The sequence below is a fragment of the Lepidothrix coronata genome, unplaced genomic scaffold (assembly GCF_001604755.1).
Source record: "Lepidothrix coronata isolate B3197 unplaced genomic scaffold, Lepidothrix_coronata-1.0 Scaffold2, whole genome shotgun sequence".
NCBI lineage: Eukaryota > Metazoa > Chordata > Aves > Passeriformes > Pipridae > Lepidothrix > Lepidothrix coronata.
The window spans coordinates 13,356,471-13,375,684 of NW_016690182.1; the positions used below are offsets into that span (position 1 = coordinate 13,356,471).

General features: G+C 50.3%; 3 protein-coding genes across 10 annotated transcripts in view; 1 reads left to right on the forward strand and 2 right to left on the reverse strand.

The window, feature by feature from the left end:
• The window catches only part of NSDHL (NAD(P) dependent steroid dehydrogenase-like), a 16,144-nt gene extending 5,039 nt beyond the window's left edge, over positions 1 to 11,105 (reverse strand). Inside the window, exons 1-6 of one of the 8 annotated variants that reach the window (XM_017819470.1) lie at positions 11,055 to 11,105; positions 9,339 to 9,388; positions 6,149 to 6,310; positions 4,320 to 4,466; positions 2,926 to 3,054; positions 1,385 to 1,527 (exon numbers count right to left, since the gene is read on the reverse strand). In XM_017819470.1, the coding sequence (XP_017674959.1) occupies positions 1,385 to 1,527; positions 2,926 to 3,054; positions 4,320 to 4,466; positions 6,149 to 6,310; positions 9,339 to 9,359 (602 nt within the window). In that variant the 5' untranslated portion in view covers positions 9,360 to 9,388; positions 11,055 to 11,105. The other 7 variants (XM_017819435.1, XM_017819461.1, XM_017819444.1 and 4 more) reach the window with 7 other exon arrangements.
• Positions 11,106 to 11,270: 165 nt separating this feature from the next.
• On the forward strand, positions 11,271 to 16,043 carry CETN2 (centrin 2). The gene is made up of 5 exons (XM_017819938.1): positions 11,271 to 11,398; positions 12,810 to 12,968; positions 14,119 to 14,247; positions 14,914 to 15,051; positions 15,480 to 16,043. Exons 1-5 carry the CDS (start codon positions 11,351 to 11,353, stop codon positions 15,567 to 15,569), a joined length of 564 nt encoding a protein of 187 aa, XP_017675427.1. The 5' UTR covers positions 11,271 to 11,350; the 3' UTR covers positions 15,570 to 16,043.
• A 958-nt stretch (positions 16,044 to 17,001) lies between these two features.
• LOC108497170 (ES1 protein homolog, mitochondrial-like) overlaps positions 17,002 to 19,214 on the reverse strand; it is a 5,275-nt gene continuing 3,062 nt past the window's right edge. Inside the window, exons 3-4 of the mRNA XM_017814577.1 lie at positions 18,917 to 19,118; positions 17,002 to 17,484 (exon numbers count right to left, since the gene is read on the reverse strand). Of these exons, the coding sequence (XP_017670066.1) occupies positions 17,292 to 17,484; positions 18,917 to 19,118 (395 nt within the window). The 3' untranslated portion in view covers positions 17,002 to 17,291. The remainder of the gene's footprint in view (positions 17,485 to 18,916; positions 19,119 to 19,214) is intronic.

Genomic DNA, 19,214 nt, shown 5'->3' on the forward strand with positions numbered 1-19,214 from the left:
CCTGCCTAAAACCACACCTAAAACACGCCTGAAACCAGGCCTAAATCCTGCCTAAAACCACGCCTAAAACCATGCCTAAACCACTCCTAAAACCCGCCTAAAACCACGCCTAAAACACGCCTGAAACCACGCCTAAACCACACCTAAAAACATGCCTAAAAATACACAAACCAGGCCCCCGCATGGAATAAAAATCCACTCTTAATGAAATCCCTTCCTAATTAAAAAGCACTTTTCTTTGCCAGAGCAAACCAACCTCTTGCTCTGAACCTCCAGCGCTCCACTGGAAGCTCTGCAAGGGGCTCAGTGACAAGGCAGCTCTCTTTCATCCTACCATCAGGAATATTCAATGTACTTGGAGGATTTAACAGGTTATTGAATTGCCAGAACCTTCCACACCAAAAGTGTGTATTAATTAAACTCCTGTGAGTCATCTGAGCTTTCACATCTGATGGCACAGCTCCTCAGAGAGCTAAAGCCAGGCCAGCTTCCCTCAGGGATATTCCTTTGGCAGTGGGAACACTCACCACTTGAGGGGATGGACCCCTAACAAAGGAGGATTTTTAAAGAAAGAAGTGAAAAAAAAAATCGATATTTTAAAAACTAATATATTTCATTAATAAAAAGAATTCATATTTAATAATATCAAATAACCATAATTATATAGTATATTAATAGTGCATATATTCTATAATAATACATAGTATATATTATCAAACATAATAACATATTAAAAAATAATTATTAATAACTAATAGTTTAAAACAATTGCTACTTAATTATATTTAATAATAAATATATTTAAATATATATTTTAATACATTTATTAAATATATCTATTTAATAAATATTTATATAATAAATAATGATAATATAATAATGTATTGCAATATTTATAATTTATAATTATAATATTATAGTCATAATTTATAATAATTTTTAATAATTTGTTATAATAACAAATAATAAATATTTATTGAATATATTCATTAAATATATTTATTATCAGAATATTGTATTAATGTAATCTATATTATTTATTTATATTTAGATATATTTATATAATATATAATATATAATATATATAATATATTATATATTATATGATATATAATATTATATATGAACATAATATTATATTATAATATATAATATTATATTATATAAATAAATATAATATCATATATATAATTTATATTTATTTATATTTATATTATTTATAATCAGACATAAGATATAATATGTATTATTAATTACAGTAATGAAAATAATAAAATGGTATTTTTAAATTAATATCAAAAGTGGAAAAAATGAATATTATGCCCTCTCAAAAGGGCTTTTTGTAGGTTTTATCACAGCAGTAAAATGCCTGAGCTTTGCTCACCCGATGATGAACTTCATTTTGCCCCTCTTGGCTGCCTGGATGAGGATGGGAACCAGCTGAGGGTCTCTGGGACCGAATATTCCGTGGGGACGAATGGCAACGGTGAGGAAATTGTTGTCTGGGTCGTTGGCACTGAGCACTTCCTGCAGGGAAAGAAGAGAATCCAAACGGGAGAAAGGCTGGGAAGGGAAACTCCAAGCTCCTCACTCAGTGATGTGGGCTCCCATCCCCTTGGGAAGACACCAGTGGAGGAATTATTACCCCTTCTCATCTTTACAAACGATCCTTCCTTTGTTCCCAGCTCTACAAATGATCCTTCCTTTGTTCCCAGCTCTACAAATGATCCTTCCTTTGTTCCCAGCTCTTCTCCCACTTCTCTTTGAGGAGAAAAACCAGACAAGAACCAGTTGGACACTTCAGGAATTGCCAGGCAAGGGAAGGGAACTCTTTGCTTCTCCCATTTAACACCATAAACCCAGAGGTTTTCCAAGTTCTTTCACTCCACGAACTCCTTGTGCTGGAGAAGAGGACACTGAGCAATTCCACCTCTGTCCCTCCCATCAGCCATTCCCACCCCAAACCTTCTGGATCTCCTTCAGGAGGGGCTGATCCCACCTCTCTGGCAGCACCAAGAGCTGAGCACGTCCAGCAAAGGAGCTCTGAAGGGGACTGAATTCCCTTGGGAGCTTCCAACCAACACGTCCTCCTCATTCCCAACAGCTGCTGGGATTTCTGGGAAACCCCGGGATCGAGGCACAGCCAAACCCACACGGAACACTTTGCATTTCACCCCAAATGGAGCCAGAATTGCACAGCACTGGATTGCTGCTCCCCAGCTTTCCCTTCCTCGGCGCAGAGCGGTCGTGCTTGTGAAAGCACAGATGCTTTTACAATTAAAATTAACTCAGCTCTTTTGGAGAGAAACCCTTGAAGGCACCTTTCCACAACTGAAAGGCCAAGCCATGGGAAAAGGCTCAACACCAGGTTGACTTAAAACATTGCTGCCCCATATTTAAACCCCAAATGCTGCAGCAAAAAGAACACGGAACACGACAGATACTGGGGATGTGCAAACATGCAGAGCAGTGAACTGTCAGATGTAGGGGCAGTTTTTAGGCAGTTTTGAACAATAATATTTCAGTGCATGGCCAAGAGCATTGGCTGACAACACTTTATTAGGCTGGTGTGCTCCTCAGCTCAGCCCACATTCCCATCTTTTCCTTCCCCAGGGGCTTGTTCACAATCCCAACTACAAACTCAGGCTGCAAATCAGGAAAATGGGGGTCTGAAACAGCCTCCCAGAGCAGAGGAGACAAAAAACTCCCCTCAGCTGCTCTTAAACCCAAGCTTAAAGCTAAGAAGTGGCATTTCCATGCCATGGAAGTGACACCTCTGCCAGTTCTGAGCCAACTTGTGTGGGGTAAGACACTATTTCATTCAACTTCAGGGGTAATTTATGGCACAACACAATTTTAGTCTCTTATTATTAAGTTAATACATCAAAAAATAACAATTTAACCACAAGATACAATGGCAAATACCTTCTCCTGGAGGATCTTGGTCTCTGTGTAGTAGTCAATAGGTTTTTGTGCATAAGGGAGGTCTTCTGATCCATTTTTTATGTCTGTGCCCTCAAAAACTACACTGGCACTGCTGGTTAACACCAGTTTCTGCAAAGGATGGCAGAGAAAACAGTTGTTTGAAGCCTAAGACAGGAGGGTTATTGTTTATGAAGGCTGAGTAAAGACAATAATAATGTTTAAACAACCGATCCTACAGAGAATGAACTGAGTCTAGAAGAACAAGGCCAAGAGAAAATGAGCTCAAACTGCAGGTGTGGCTCTGTCACAGGGTTTTGTGCCACCTAAAGGACATCAAAACACTCCAACAAACACCCCAGGCGGGGGAAAACATCCCCAGGGAAATCAGAGTGTAAAGGAACACTGTAAAACTTAACACAAATTAGTGGGTTTGGGAGGGATTTGCTCATCTTCACAATAACAGGATCACGGGAGACTGAACCAAAAAAGAGAAATCTTGGATGTTTTTGCTGGATAAAAATGTAGCCAAGTGGATTCAAAGCTCTGAGCAATCAGAGACATGTGGTCTTGGAGAAAAAGGACACTGGCAGAAAGAGATGGTTGGATCCAACAGGTTCTGCTCCCACAGAATCCAGACACAGCCTGGAGGGAAACACCACGTGGCCCATCTCCTTATGACACCAGGGGGAAAGAAAAACCCACCAACCAACCCAAGCTGTGAGAGGCAGAAATTCTGAACGTGATCCCCTCTGGATTTGTCCGTGGACACTGCACAAAACCCTCTGGAGCTGCATCACTGCCTGGGATAACGGGATCTTCACATGTGCTGGGCTGGCAGATTCGCTGAGAACTGAAGTGAAAACTCCCGTGGTATCAAAAGACCACCAGGAGGAAATTCAGCTTGCGATCTGAGGCTGCTCAACAGCAGTTTCCTGCTTTCCTCAGGCTCTTTTCTTTTGAGGGCAACTGATTTTCTAAACCAAATTACACCGAGATTGTGGCACGAGTGTGTTCCCTCTCATTACACGGCAAAGAATTCAGACAGGGAATACATGCCATGGATATTTCCACCGCTGGAAAAGCCACCTCTGGAGCTGTCCCATGAAAGAAGCCACTTGCCAGCTGTGGTTCTCCCCTGGGTGATTCCCAGGAGCGTGGCAGGACAGATTTGAATGGAAGCTTTTCCTGCAGTCAGGAAGACTGCAACGTGCAGGTTTTCTGTGGCAAACATGGATTGAGTTTCGATCCAACGCTAAGCAGGAGTGTGTCTCCCACTAGTTTTCATGGAACAAGTAGGAATTGATTACCTCAGAGCCCTAAACTGGACAGAAATTGGTCCACAGTGCAAGTGTTATAAAGTCCACTCCAGTGTCCACGTGCTTTTCCAGCCTTACCTGCACTCCAGCTTCTTTGCAGGCCTCAATGACTGCTTTGGTTCCCATAAAATTCACCTTGTAGAACAGTTCCCTGTTGTCACTGGAAGGTGCTGGGGATGCACAGTGAAAGGCCACGGACACGCCTTGCAAAGCCGGGAGCAGAGCCTGGGAGATCCAACACGGGAGACGGGAACGAAGCAACAGCCACGGTGTAGGGAAAACAATTAATAAGAAGGAAACACTCTGTGAAATTTCAGTCATGTTCCCTCCACAAAGGTGGGCATCTGGAATAGGATTTGCATCCAGGATTTTCACAGTGCCCTCTCCTCTTGCTGGGCAAACACACTCTACATCAACCCTTCTTTCCAGAGAAGAACCTGAGAACTTCTCCAGAGCTGGAGGCTTTTTAGGCTGAACGACTTGGAATATCATCAGTAGGTAGGAGACTCAGAACTCCCTGGAGCCAGGAGCTGGGACACTCAGGAAGCAGCAGTTTCCCAGCTCCCCAGGGCCCTGTTGGAGGTGACTGTCCCAAAGCCCTGAGCTGTGGTGTTCAGGCAGGTGGGGAGGTGTCTCTCACCTGGCTCAACCTCAGGAGGCCTCAGCCTGCCCTGACTGTTGGGAATAACGAGTTGTGCCCTTCTCATGGAGCTGAGGAGAGCTGGGAGAGCCCCCCTGCAATTAGCACAGGGGCTGTAATTACACTGAGTGTCTAAACCAACAGTGAGGCAAAGCTTCAGACAGAAATCAGGTCTGTTCTTTGCAGCTCCAAGGGATACCAGGGCTGTTCCTTTGAGATGATTCCATGGAGAAGTGCTGAGGCTTCACCCCAGGGAAAGGTTGGACGGCACGTCTGCAACCCCTTTTCCAACCTGTGCAGGGCCTCCAGGTGTGTCAGAGATTTGGGAAAGGCTCAGTGGTGGAACCAACACCCGTTTAACCAGACATCCTTTCCCAGAATGGGTCAGGCTGGAAAGAACCACAGTGGGTCATCTGGTGTCACCTCCCTGCTCCAGCAGGGCCAGCCCAGAGCACATGGATTGTGTCCAGATGGGTCTGGAATAACCTCAGTGAGGGAGACTCCACACCCTCTCTGGTCTCTGTTCAGTGCTGGGTCACTGCACAGCAAAGAAGTTCTTCCTCAGATCCAGGAGGAACTTCCTGGGCATCAGTTCCTGCCCGTTCCTCCTGTGCCATCGCTGGGCCCCCCGAGCAGAGCCTGCTCCATCCTCTGCCCCCTCCCTGCAGCTCCTCCAGACCTGGCTCCAGGCTCTGCTCTGGAGGCTGAACAGCCCCAGCTCCCTCAGCCTTTGCTGCTCAGGGAGATGCTCCAGTGCCCTCCTCATCCTCACAGCCTGCGCTGGCCCCGCTGCAGGAGCTCCCTGGCCCTGCTGTGCTGAGGAGCCCGAGCTGGGCCCAGCCCTGCAGATGTGCCTGCCCAGGGCTGGGCAGAGGGGCAGGATCACCTTCCTCAACCAGTGCTCTTCCAAATGCCCCCCAGGATCCCACTGGCCTCCTGTCCCCCCGGGCTCGCTGCTGGCTCAGGGACCCTCAGGGCCCTCTCCCAGAGCTGCTCTCCAGCAGGTCCCCCCCAGCCTGTGCTGGTGCCCGGGGTTGTTCCTCCCCAGCTGCAGGCCCTGCACTCGGCACTGCTGAATTCCAGACAGTTCTTCCCTGCCCATCTCCCCAAGCTTCTCCAAGTCCTCTGAGGGATCAGCCCCTCCTGCGCTGACCCCGCTGGGGAGCCACCACCCTTCCCCCAACCACTGATGAAATGAATCAACCCTTGGCCCAGCACTGAGCCCTGGGGACATCCCCAGTGCCAGGCTGTCCCTGTGGGTCTGTACCTCCTTGTCACAGAGGTCTCCCAGGAAGAACTTCACTCCGTCGCTCTCGAAGCTCTGCTGGATGTCAAAGACGTTGACGGAGTAACCCCTGTCCAGGAGCTGCTCCACCATGTGCCGCCCCAGGAACCCCGAGCCCCCGATCACAGTGCACCTCCTGCCAGCCTGCAGAGAGCCAGAGAGGGGAGGCAAACCCCCTTAACAACCACACACACCCCAAGGAAACCCACCCCAACTTCCCAGGATCTTAACGGGCTGGAATTCCGCAGCTCGACCGGAGGAGTCAAAATTCAGGCACCCAGAGACTCCTCCACTGGTCATCACAGTGACTCAGGAGCTCAGACACACTGGCTGGATTTGGGAAGGGCTTTGCCTCACTCCCCTAACCCAAGAGGCCCAAAAGGACAGAAGGAAAAGAGGATTTGCCCCCACAAACCCTGCCCGGATGGCAAAGCCAACAGAGTTCGAAGGGAGCCAACAAAACGGTGCAGAGACATTTCCAGAGGTTTTATGATGTGCTGTGGCCCAGCTGAGGTCCCTGAGCTCTCCTAGGCTGTTGTTCCCTCATTCTGTGATCCCCACATTAAATACAAAAGGTTGGGATATGGAAAAAGTACCATTTTCCCCAGCTCAGAGAGGTTTTTGGGCCATAACTCTCAGGAGCACAATTGACTGAGCTGTTCTGTCGCTTTACCTGAAGTTCTTAGTTATGAATTTCTGCCTTGTGAGGCATTTTCTCACTAATTCATAGCAAGTTGATGCAAGACCAGGAAATCTGGGATATTTAGGAAGCAAACAACCAAAAAAGCCACTTGGAAAGACTGTGAGCAAACTGTTGTGTCTCCACAGCCCTGCTGGGGTAGAATTCCTACCCTAAAATCAATGTATTCATGGGCAGCTTGGCTTGCTACACACTTTATACTCTGCAATATCAAATTAGAGAGAGTTTATATATAAATTATATATAAAACTATATTTAATTTTGGCTGCCCCATCCCTGTAAGTGTCCAAGGCCAGGTTGGACAGGGATAGTGGAAGGTGTCCCTGGGTGGAACTGGATGAGCTTTAAGGTCCCTCCCAACCCAAACCAGGCTAGGATTTTATGATGATTCTGTGATTTCCTTCAGCCCCAGGGCACAGATGATTCAGAATATTCAAACTGAATATTTTTGTATCAGAGCCTGTGACACTCAGGCTCCTTCAAGCCAAGAAAGGACCCAGGTGCAGGCAAGGATTGCCCTTTGGAGTCATTAGTTCTTCCTTTATCTTTTTAAGCTTTTTAAATCAATGGTCACAGGCACTAATTAACAGATTCCTGTCTGCTCACTCTGTAACTGGAGTGAGACCAAGGACCTCCCCAGCACAGAACATCCAAACCCTGAGTCTGAGGGAGCCTTTGGACAAAGAATGTTCTGTCCTGGTTGGAAACACATTTACTCCTTATTGTTGCTGCACAACTGCAGAGGTGGGGGTTTATCTATGGAGCTGGAGGGAATTTTAACCCCCTGGAACCACACAAAGACAGGGATTGTTCAGAAGTTTCTAAGTGTCACATCCTTAAAGGAAAGTTCTGCTGCAGAGAAATTCCAGGAGTTTCCCCAGTTACATCAAAGCAGAACCAGTTATTTAGGATGGGACATGCAAAGCAGGGTCTGATTAGGGTCTGGAGCATAAATCCTATGAGGAGGAGCTGGGGGGGCTCAGCCTGGAGAAAAGGAGGCTCAGGGGGGACCTTCTGGCTCTGCAACTCCCTGACAGGAGGGGGTCGGGCTCTGCTCCCAGGGAACAAGGGACAGGAGGAGAGGGAACGGCCTCCAGCTGTGCCAGGGGAGGCTCAGGTTGGATTTGGGGAAAATTTCCTCATGGAAAGGGTTGTCCAGCCCTGGCCCAGGTGCCCAGGGCAGGAGTGGAGTCCCCATCCCTGGAAATGTTCAGATGGAACATTTTTAGTGGTGACCGTGGCAGGATTTGGTCAAAGAGGGGACAGAAGCTGTTTCAGCTCCTCCTCAAAAGGCAGCAGCTCCATCCCATCATTATTTTTCCTTGCTTTCCCCTGTATCCTCTCTCAGCAAGGTCCCTTCCACCACAAACCATTCCGGGATTCCACGATCCCAGTGTGTTCTTCCCGAAAACTGCCCCGAGCTGTGTGCCCCAAAGCTTTCCTGCAGCACAATGCTGCCCTCTGCCTCTGCACCTCAGAGCCACTGCAGAGGGCTCAAACCAGCTCCAGAGCACGTTTAGGAACCATAAAACCCCAGAAGGGTTTGGGGTGGGAGGGACCTTAAAGCCCATCCAGTTCCACCCCCTGCCAGGGGCAGGGACACCTTCCACTAGCCCAGGTTGCTCCAACCTGGCCTTGGACACTTCCAGGGATGGGGCAGCCAAAATTAAATATAATTTTATATATAAACTCTCTCTAATTTGATATTGCAGAGTATAAAGTGTGTAGCAAGCCAAGCTGCCCATGAATACATTGATTTTAGGGTAGGAATTCTACCCCAGCAGGGCTGTGGAGACACAACCGTTTGCTCACAGTCTTTCCAAGTGGCTTTTTTGGCTGTTTGCTTCCTAAATATCCCAGATTTCCTGGTCTTGCATCAACTTGCTATGAATTAGTGAGAAAATGCCTCACAAGGCAGAAATTCCTAACTAAGAACCTCAGGTGAAGAGACAGAACAGCCCAATAAATTATTAATAATAATAACTATAATGCTATAATTATTATATTATAGAATACAATATAAATTATATAATTTATAATTATATTTAGTTATAACTATAATAATTAATAATAATAATAAATAACTCCTGAGAGTTACATCCCAAATCTTCTCTGTGTTAAGCAAAATGGTACTTTTCCCATATCCCAACCTTTTGTATTTAATGTAAGGATCACAAAATGAGGGAACAACAGTCTAGGAGAGCTCAGGGACCTCAACTGGGCCATAAAACATCTGGGAATGATCCTGGAAGAACTCGGTCTCCAGCACTGACAAAGCCACTGGGGGGGTTGGAGCATTTCTGGATCTTTTTGGCACCAACAGCAGCAAATTATTCTTTGGAAAACCCCATTATCCCCCCCCCCGAATTATCCCTAATGTGGGATCAGTCTCAGGATGTTCAGGATTGTCCATGAGAAGGTGTTTTTTGCAGGACAAATCTTCTTAAAGCCCCTTCTGGGGGCTCAACTCACCGATCTGAGACGTGTGGCCATGGCTCAGGTGAGGCCTGTCCACCAGATTCCTGCAAAAAAGGAGGATATTTTCTTCTTCACAATAAAATCCCACGTTTCTGGATCCAGAAATCCAGGTTTGAACCTGTTATGCTGAAGAAAGATGAAAAAAGGGAGTTCATTCTCCTTGTTTTGCTAAAAAAAGAATAAAAATAAGCCAATGGATGTGCTGGAGACAGAGAGGGACTTTCCCCACATCCCCCTGGACCTTCCCAAGTGCCTCCAGGACCTTTCCCACATTCCCAGAACCCTTCCCCATGGCCTCCAGGACTCTCCCAGTGCCCCCAGGACCTTTCCAAAAACAGCAGGACCTTCCCCAGTGCCCTTTCCACAATCCCTAGGACCTTCCCAACATCCTCCAGGATCCTCCCCATGGCCTGCAGAACCTCCTCATCACCCCCAGGACCTTCCCCAAAGCCCCCCAAGACCTCCCTACAAACCCCAGGGCCCTCCCAACATCCCCCAGGATCTTTCCAAAAACACCAGGACCTTCCTCACGTCCCCCAGGACCATCCCCACAACCTTTCCACTGCCCCAGGACCTTTCCAAGAACACCAGGACCTTGCCCATGGCCTCCAGAACCCTCCCAACATCCCCCAGGATGTCTCCCAGTCCCCCCCTGACCCTGCCCATGACCCCCAGGATGTCTCCCAGTCCCCCCCTGACCCTGCCCATGACCCCCAGGACATTCCCCACAGCCCCCAGGTCTTTCCCACAACCCTGTGCCCTTCAACAGCTCCCAGGACCCTCCCCATTGTCCTCCAGGACCTTCACCAGGGCCTCCAGCTCCTTTCCCAAGGCCCTCATGTCCTGTCCACAGCTCTCATCCCCTCTCCACAGTCCCCAGAACCGTTCCCAGCGCTCCCAGGACCTTCCCACAGCCTCCAGGACCCTCCCTGTGTCCTCCAGGGCCTCCCCAAAGCCCCCACGACCCTCTCTACAGCCCCCATGTCCTCCCCACAGCCCCCCAGACCTTCCTCACATCGCCCAGGATCTCCCTCACTCCTCCCCCAACCTTCCCCATGGCCCTGAGGACCTTTCCACTACTCCCATCACCTTCCTACAGCCCCAGGACCTTCCGTGCAGCCGCCAGGACCTTCCCCACATCGCCCAGGACCTTCCCCACATCGCCCAGGACCTTCCCCACATCGCCCAGGACCTTCCCCACATCGCCCAGGACCCTCCCCATGCCCCCCAGGACCTTCCCCATGCCCCCCAGGACCTTCCCCAAAGCCCCCAAGACCTTCCCACATCGCCCAGGACTCTCCCCATGTCCCCCAGGACCTTCCCCGCATCCCCCAAGACTTTCTCCGCATCCCCCAGGACCTCCCCCATGGCCCCCACGACCCTCCCCACGGCCCCCATGTCCTTTCCCACGGCCCTCAGGACTTTTCCACTGCTCCCATCACCCTCCCACGGCCCCCAGGACCTTTCGCCCTGCTCCCAGGACCTTCCCTGGTGCCCCCAGGATCTTTCCCACATCCCCCCGGACCTTCCTCACAACCCCCAGGAGCCTCCCCACGTGCTTTCCCACGGCCCCCAGGACGCTCCCCACCGCCCCCATCCCCTTCCCGCAGCCCCTCCCCGTCCTTTCCACTTTCCCACGCCCTCCCCGCAGCCCCCAGACCCGTTCCCAGTGCTCCCAGTCCCTCCCAGTGCCGCCCCCTCCCCTCTCACCGCCGCTGCCGCTCCTAGCGCGCCCCGGCCCCGCCCCCCACCTGCCCTCCACCAATCAGCACCGCCCCTCCCTTCAGACCCCGCCCACTCCCCGACCCCGCCCCTCCCCCTGGGCCGAGCATCGCGCCAGCCCGTTCCCGCGCGCTGATTGGCCCGCCTCTTCCTCCCTCCGGCCAATCGCGCTGGGAGCAGGAGGAGCCTTTTCCCACGCGCTCATTCACCTCCCTTGGCTCCGCCCCGACCGCGGCCAATTGGAGCGCGCGTTGCCGTGGCAACGGCGTGGGGGGCGGCAGCCAATGGGAGAACGCGGCATTGAGGCCGCCGGGAGTGAAGGCGGTGGGATGGTCAGTGGGGGGGTGTGAGGGAGGAGAGGGACCTCGGGGGGGCCGTGAGGGGCTTTGAGGGAGCCCTGGAAGACCTGAGGGTGTCGTGAGGGGCTTTGAGGGAGCCCTGGAAGACCTGAGGGTGTCGTGAGGGGCTTTGAGGGAGCCCTGGAAGACCTGAGGGTGTCGTGAGGGGCTGTGAAGGACCTGAGGGGGTCCCCATGAGGGGCTCAGGGGCCCTTGAGGGACCTGAGGGAGCCGTGAGGGCCCTGAGAGGGCTGTAAGGGGGACTGAGGGGACTGTGAGAGGCCTGAGGGGCCGTGAGGGGACTGGGTTATAAAGGGCTGCTTGGCGAGGCTTCCTGTCTGGATCAGTGTTAATGAGGGACATCACTCCTGGATCCCTCCTGTAGCACTGCTGGATAATGATAACAACTGTACGGAAACACTGCCGGGATGCTCCTGGACTGGGAGAGGACAGGGGGCATGGAATCCCACAGCCTTGGCTTAAGTCACAGCATCACAGAATCAAAGCCATCCCTCGTAGGAGACATATTTTGGGTGGCAGATTGTCCCCCTTGGAATGTCTTCTCCCAGATAACACACTGCCTGTGTGCGGAATCATTAAATGTTTTGGGTTGGAAGGGACCTTATAGCTCATCCAGTGCCACCCCCTGCCATGGGCAGGGACACCTCCCACTAGCCCAGGTTGCTCCAAGCCCTGTCCAGCCTGGCCTTGGACACTTCCAGGGATGGGGCAGCCACAGCTTCTCTGGGACCTGAGGGGGCTGTGAGGGGGCCATGAGGGACTTGAGGGGGCTGTAAGGGGACCGTGAGGGATGTGAGGGGACTGTGAGGGGCTGAGGGTGCCATGACAGGGCTGTGACGGACCTGGGGGGCCATGAGGGGTCTGAGAGGGCTGTAAGGGGACCTGAGGGGACCGTGAGGGGCTGAGGGGGCTGTGAGGGGACCTGAGGAATCCGTGAGAGAGGTGAGGGAGCTGTGAGGGACCTGAGGGGACTGAGGGAGTTGTGAGGGACTTGAGGGGGCCGTGATGGATCTGAGGGGGCCGTGAGGGGCTTGAGGGGGCTGTGAGGAACTGAGGGGGCTGTGAGGGACCTGAGGGGACCATGAGGGGTCTGAGGAGGCTGTGAGGGATCTGAGGCGGTCGTGAGGGGCTTTGAGGGACTGTGAGGGACTAAGGGAGCCGTTTGGGGCTGAGGGGACCGTGAGAGACCTGAGAGGGCCGTGAGGGACCTGACGGGGCTGTAAGGGGACCTGAGGGGTCCGTGAGGAATCTGAGAGAGCCATGAGGGACCTGAGGGGACAGAGGGAGCCGTGAGGCGCTTAGGGGGCTGTAAGGGGCCCTGAGGGGGCTGTAAGGGGCCCTGAGCCCCCCGGCCCCCTGCCCTGACCCCCCGTGCTGTCCCAAGGCCTGCAGCTGTAAGAAGCCGGCGCTGGGGGCCGCTCCCCAGAGGAAGAAGGCGAGTCCCAAAGCAGAGCTGTCCGAGGAGCAGCAGCGGGAGATCCGCGAGGCTTTCGAGCTCTTCCACACCGGCGGCAGCGACAGCATCGATGTCAAGGAGCTCAAGGTGCGGCTGGAAGTACAGGACTGCCGGTATTAGAAACCGAAATCACCTCCGACAGCGCACGACTTCCCTGCTTTGCCCCTCCTCCTCCTCCTCCCAGCATTAAAACGTGCTTGGTAAAAGGGCACATTATTGCAGCTCTTTCCTGCTGTTCTCAGGTGTGTTTGGGGCCAGGCTGCCCAAAATTCATGGAGAGCTCTGTGTTTTCTGTCCTGACTCCTTCTCTGTCAGTAAAACATCAAAAAAAGGGTTTGTTCACGTTAAAAAGGTGCTCTTGTCTTGCTGAGGATTTCATGCTTCTCTTCCTTCTCCTCCTCCTTCTCCTTCCTCCTGCTTCTTCCTTCCTCAAAAAAAGGGTTTGTGCACAATTCAAAGGTGTTTTTCCCTCTTTTTGAGGATTTTATGCTGCTTCTGCTTATTATTAAAACCTCAAAAAACGGTTTGTGCACTTTTAAAAGGTATTTTTTTCCCTCTTGTTGAGGATTTCACTTTATTTGCTTATTAAATTATCCCAGCTGAGGAATCCACCAATGTCATTCATTTTCCTGCTTTTATTCATTGCAAACCCCTTTTGGTCCACCCTCTTCTTTTGGGAAGAAGAGTCATCAATAAATCAGGACTTATTTTGCTTCCAGGAGTTGTCCCTCTCATTTCCTACCTGGATTTCCGTGTTCCCTAAGACCGCAGGGAGCAGATCTGGTTTCAAACCTGCCTCTTGTCTCTTTATCAAAGGAGGGAAATGTTCCCCCAACAGTCACTGAAAGAGATTTTTATCACTGGAGCGAAAAATGAGCTGATTATACAACCAAAAAAGGGGAGTTAAGAGCAGCAAATAATCCACATTTTCGCGGTGCAAACATTTCTCCCAAGACTCTGATGCGGCCAAATCCCAAATCCCTCCCTGTCCTGAGCTGGGGCAAAAGCGTGGCTAGGAAATTCCTGAATTAACTGAAGGCCAATTCCACAATAGGAATGTTTATATCCCTGTTTTCTGCATCCTGATGTGCCCCTGTTTTCCTTCAGACACGGAATGTTGTGACGTGATGTGGCAGAAGTTCACCTGTTTTTTATTCCCTCCCCTGTGGCTTTGTTGATAATTTTGTAGGGTTTGTAACTGATTTTGTGGGATTTATGACTGATTTTGTCCTTCCAGGTGGCCATGAGGGCCCTGGGCTTTGAACCTAAAAAAGAAGAGATCAAGAAAATGATCTCAGACATCGACAAGGAAGGGACGGGGAAGATCAGCTTTGATGACTTCTTGGCAGTGATGACCCAGAAAATGGTATGGAAGTGGTAAAAATCAAATTAGAGGCAATTTTAATGTGTGATTCATCTCCTTTTGGGTTTAGGAGGAGATTAAAACACTATTTAATCTCAACTAAATATATGAAAGTTGGATTCTGTCTCATTTTTCAAGGACAAACATCCTGGAATCTGTCTCATTTCTCAAGGAAAGGTTGAAACAACAGTATCATTCCCAACTTCCTTTAACAATCAGGGGGGGTTTTTTGAGTGTGAGAAAAGGGAAAACCTGCTTTTCTCCCAGAAAAATCCAGGCTTTTCTCCCAGATCCAATGCAGCTGTGGAGCTGTTGGAGTGTTTTTCTGTGACGTGGGGGTATTTGCTCTTCTTGAGTTCTAATTTCCTTACAGATCAAATATCTGGATTTAAAAATCTTCAAACACGTTGAGTGAAACCAAGATCCTCGTGGTGAAATCCCAAAGACATCTGGCTGGCTAGGACAGAGAAAAAATTCCCTGGAATTCTGGCTGTGTCTCTGCCTCCCTTCAGCCTTTATGTGCAATTCCTGCTGACTGGAACTCCTTTAAATTTACTCTTAAGGGTTTCTCAGTCTATCAAATCTTTTATAACCTTATTTGGAGTGTTCCCTACGACACAACTCCCCCTTAGTTGTCCTTTCAGACTTCCTTCTTCTTCCTTTTTTAAGGCTGAAAAAGACTCCAGAGAGGAAATTCTCAAGGCCTTCAAACTCTTCGACGACGACGAAACCGGCAAAATCTCCTTCCAAAACCTCAAACGTGTGGCCAAAGAACTGGGGGAAAACCTCACAGATGAGGAGCTGCAGGTTTGTACCTGGGAGGGGGGGAAGTGGGATCTTCGTGCTGGAGCTGTAGGAAAATCCCCTTTTTCCCGGTAGGAATGGAAGAGTTTGTGCCCAGCAGTGGATTTTGGGGTTGACCCCCACACGGTTCAAATGGCAGCAGTAGAATTGCAGCTTTCTGAGAGTGATGGAAAGGGAATAACTCTGCTCCAAGCACTTTGTTTCTCCCAGGAAATTTCCCGTCATATTTTTTGAGACAGATTTCTGCGTAAGTACATTTAGAAAAACAAATTAACGTCTAGTTGGGGAAATATTTTGTCACGGAGTAAGTCTGACATTGAGGGCACACCGTCCCCTCCGGTTTGAGTACAGCTTACCAAAAACTGGTTCTAATCCTGCTGAATCCAGTCATTCCAGTCCACATCTGATTCCTGCTCACCAATCTCTTGCAGGAGATGATCGATGAGGCAGACAGAGATGGGGATGGGGAAGTGGACGAGCAGGAATTCCTGCGGATCATGAAGAAGACCAGCCTGTACTGAAGCACAGTTGGATTTATTCCTTTGCACACGTTGTGTGGATGCCTCATTTTTTTCCCCAGTCCTTTGTTTTGACTCAGCATAAAAGAAACCAGGCCAGTTTTGTTCCAAGTGGATGGTTTTAAAGGTGTTTGCGAGCAGTTCCCCACCCCGTTTACATGCTGGTTGCTGCTTTGTGCTTGGGAGATGTTTACGCTGCTTTCAGTGCACAAATCACATTTTTGGGGCAGGATCCAGATCCTTTTCTGACCAAAAAAAAAAAATATCTGTCAAACCATTCTAGTTTGGTAAAGAGAGAACTCAAAAGCAGCCAGGGTCAATCTCTGTTCCCCAGCAGTTGGGAGTTTGGGCCCAGTGAACTCTTCATATTTGCAGGGATCAGCTTTTTATAACATGTTTTACGGGGATTATCTCCCTCCCCCCTTTTTAGGATGTTCTTTAAACTCAAAACAAAGTAAATAAATTGCTGCAATTTAACTCGTGTTCAGTTCACATGGTCAAAGAACTCCCTCTGCCAAAGGAAAAGTGCCAGAGCTGAGAGCTCCCTGTGTTTGCAGGAACGTTCAGTGGCTGCAAATGTGATTGTGTTTGAACTAAAGTGTCTTATTTTCAGTTGTGCAAAGAGTTTTGATCCCCACTCTGCAAAAAAAACGATGTGGAGAAGGTGATCCAGGTCCTGGGAGGGAAAGCTGAGACAACAGGGCTCATTCAGCCCTGGGAAAATGAGGTTTAGGGGACAATTTATCACCATGCTCTGGTATTTAAAGGGTGGACACAGAGGAGATGGAAACTCCCTTTGCACAAGGGGTCCATGGAAAAGAGGGGGGTAATGGGTACAGGTTATTGCTGGGGAGATTCCCAATGGACACAAGGACAATTTTCACGATGAGAACAATCAGCCATGGGAATATCCGCTCAGGGAAGTGCTGGATGGGCCAGCTTTGGAGAGTTTTAAGATCCAGCTGGGCAGGCAGCTGGGCCAGCTCAGCCTTGAGGTCCTGCCAACCTGGAATTCTCTGGTTCTGTTTATACCAGAGCAGAATTCCTCCTCTTCCCACCAGACCTGGATACTGATACTGAATTGGATTTTCTCCTGTATGGTTTTTCCCCCTCCCTGGCCCACCAGTGGCACCGAGAGCACATCCTGACCCAGAGGGCAAGGGGAACCAGCAGCAGAGTTCAGCCCATGGAAAACCAGCAGGTTTTATTTGGGAGCAGAACCATGTTCCTTCCTTTTGCCACAATTCCCCTGTTCCGGGAGCTGGGGGTTGGGGGGGCTGAACTGGAGCCCTGGGGAAACCTGGCATGGCCTTAAGCTGGAGCAGGGCAGGGTTAGGTGGGATATTGGGAAGGAATTGTTGGCTGTGAGGGTGGGCAGGCCCTGGCACAGGCTGCCCAGAGAAGCTGTGGCTGCCCCATCCCTGGGAGTGTCCAAGGCCAGGTTGGAGCAACCTGGGCCAGTGGAAGGTGTCCCTGCCCATGGACGAGGTGGGCTTTGAGGTCCCTCCCAACCCAAACCATCCCATGACTCTGTGCCAGCTCAGTGTGTGCCCACACCCCCCTTCCTGCCAGTTTGCCGTGGCAGAACACCCCAACTGCAGACTGTCCCTCCTCCCAGCCGCCGGTGCTCTGGGAAGGGCGGGGAGGGGGCAGAACTCCAGTTGGGTGGCACTTTTCCTGGTGACACGTGGGTGTCAGAGGGGAAGGAGCTGGACTTCGTGGCCTTCAGGCAAGCCTGACCACTTCCTTGACCATGTTCCCGATGCCGTCGTGGATCTCATGGATGGGGGCGTTGCACATGAAGGCGCTGGTGGTCACCAGCCTGTTCCTGGGGTCCACGTGGATCTCGGTGACGTGGCTGTTGACGTGTTTGCAGCCCAGCTCCCGCATGGACTCGGCGGTCTTGGCATAGGGCCACCTGCAAGGGAGGAGGGGATAAACCCACCCTGAGATGAAGGCTGAGAGAGAAAAGAGATGATGGTCCCTGCTCAAAACCTGCTCAAGAGGAGCCAAATGTTTTTCTGCCACAGGAGTTTCTCCAGGCTTACAGAACAGGGAACACCTCCAGATTAGAGTGAGTTAAAAATCTGAAGTAAAGCCAAAGTAACCCTTGATGTTCCACTGCTTAACTCTGCCCATGCCAGACTTAGTGTTTATGGAATTCCAGACCGGTTTGGGTTGGGAAAGGGCTTAAAGTTCATCCAGTTCCACCCCCTGCCATGGGCAGGGACACCTCCCACTAGCCCAGGTTGCTCCAAGCCCCATCCAACCTGGCCTTGGACACTTCCAGGGATCCAGGAGCAGCCACAGCTTCTCTGGGCAACAATTAGGTGTAGGGTTTTTGGGAGGATTCAGCCACAGCTTTCCTGTAGGACTGAGGACCCTTTAACTCCCTCTCTTAACACTCCAAGGCTTGTGCCACCATCCTGCTCCTACCTTGGATCTGCTTCACTTGGAGTCAGTGCTCTGGTGTCTCTCCTACCCTGGGTCCATGAGGTGCCACGTGCACGGGGGAGGCGAATATAGGACTGTATTTCAAATGAAGTGTCTCAATTTAAGCTTTACTTTAAAAAATTAAGTGTCTTATTTCCATCAGACTTGTGGAAACACAAAAATAACAATGCCAGCAAGTCTGGTGTGAGGTCATTCCTTCTGATCTGCTGAGAAATGGTAAAAGTCTCCCAGGCCCTTGAGGCGGGATTTGAGAGATGGCCTGGGAATACAGGACTGGCAGTCCATCACTTCATAAAAGCCCAGTCCAACTGTGACATGGCAGATTCTCCCACAGGCTTTCTTGGAGCGTGTGGAGCTTCTCCTGTGGAACAGGGACATCTCTTCATGGTCACTCCCCAGGGTTGGAAGGGAGCTTAAAGCCCATCCAGTTCCACCCCCTGCCCTGGCTGAAAGACCTGCCCATGATCAGTGTGTGGTGAGTTACCTCAATCTCCACTTAGGGATTGTTTCTTTTGGAATATAATTCCTTTGACACAGTGCACCCCACTATTTTACACTATATTTTACTCTACTAGGATTTTTTAGCTTTTTCCCTGTGTGGCAAATAATTCTGATCAAGATCTTCCCTCTCTTCATTTGTCATAATTAATAATTTGTTTTATATAAGTATCATTAAAATATTGATATAAATACCATTAAAACCTGCGGGACAACGTGATTCAATCACACCTCTATAATTCCTGAAATTTGACATCATCTGAGGCCGGGCTTGGATCCCCCACCCCCAGGTCTGTCTCTGAGGAGGAAGGGGGGTGTTTCTTGGAGCTCAACAAGAGCCTTCCCTAATGAACTCCGAGCCTCCCAGTCCCCCCTGAGAGCCCCAGTGGGTCACTCACTTCTCACACTCGGTGTCGTGTCCCACTGTCACCTCACAGCCCGGGAAGAGTTTGGCTGCCAGCACTGGGGAGATGCAGCACAGCCCGATGGGCTTGTGGGCAGCGTGGAAGGCCCTCAGCACGTCCTCCACCTCCCTGCAGACACTGCAGTTCTTGCCTTGGGTGGCCCAAGTGCTCAGGTTTTTGGCCACTCCAAAGCCACCTGAGAGAAGGGGAAGAGAAGGGGAAGAGAAGGGGAAGAGAAGGGGAAGAGAAGGGGAAGAGAAGGGGAGGAGAGGGGGCAGAGAATGGGCAGAGG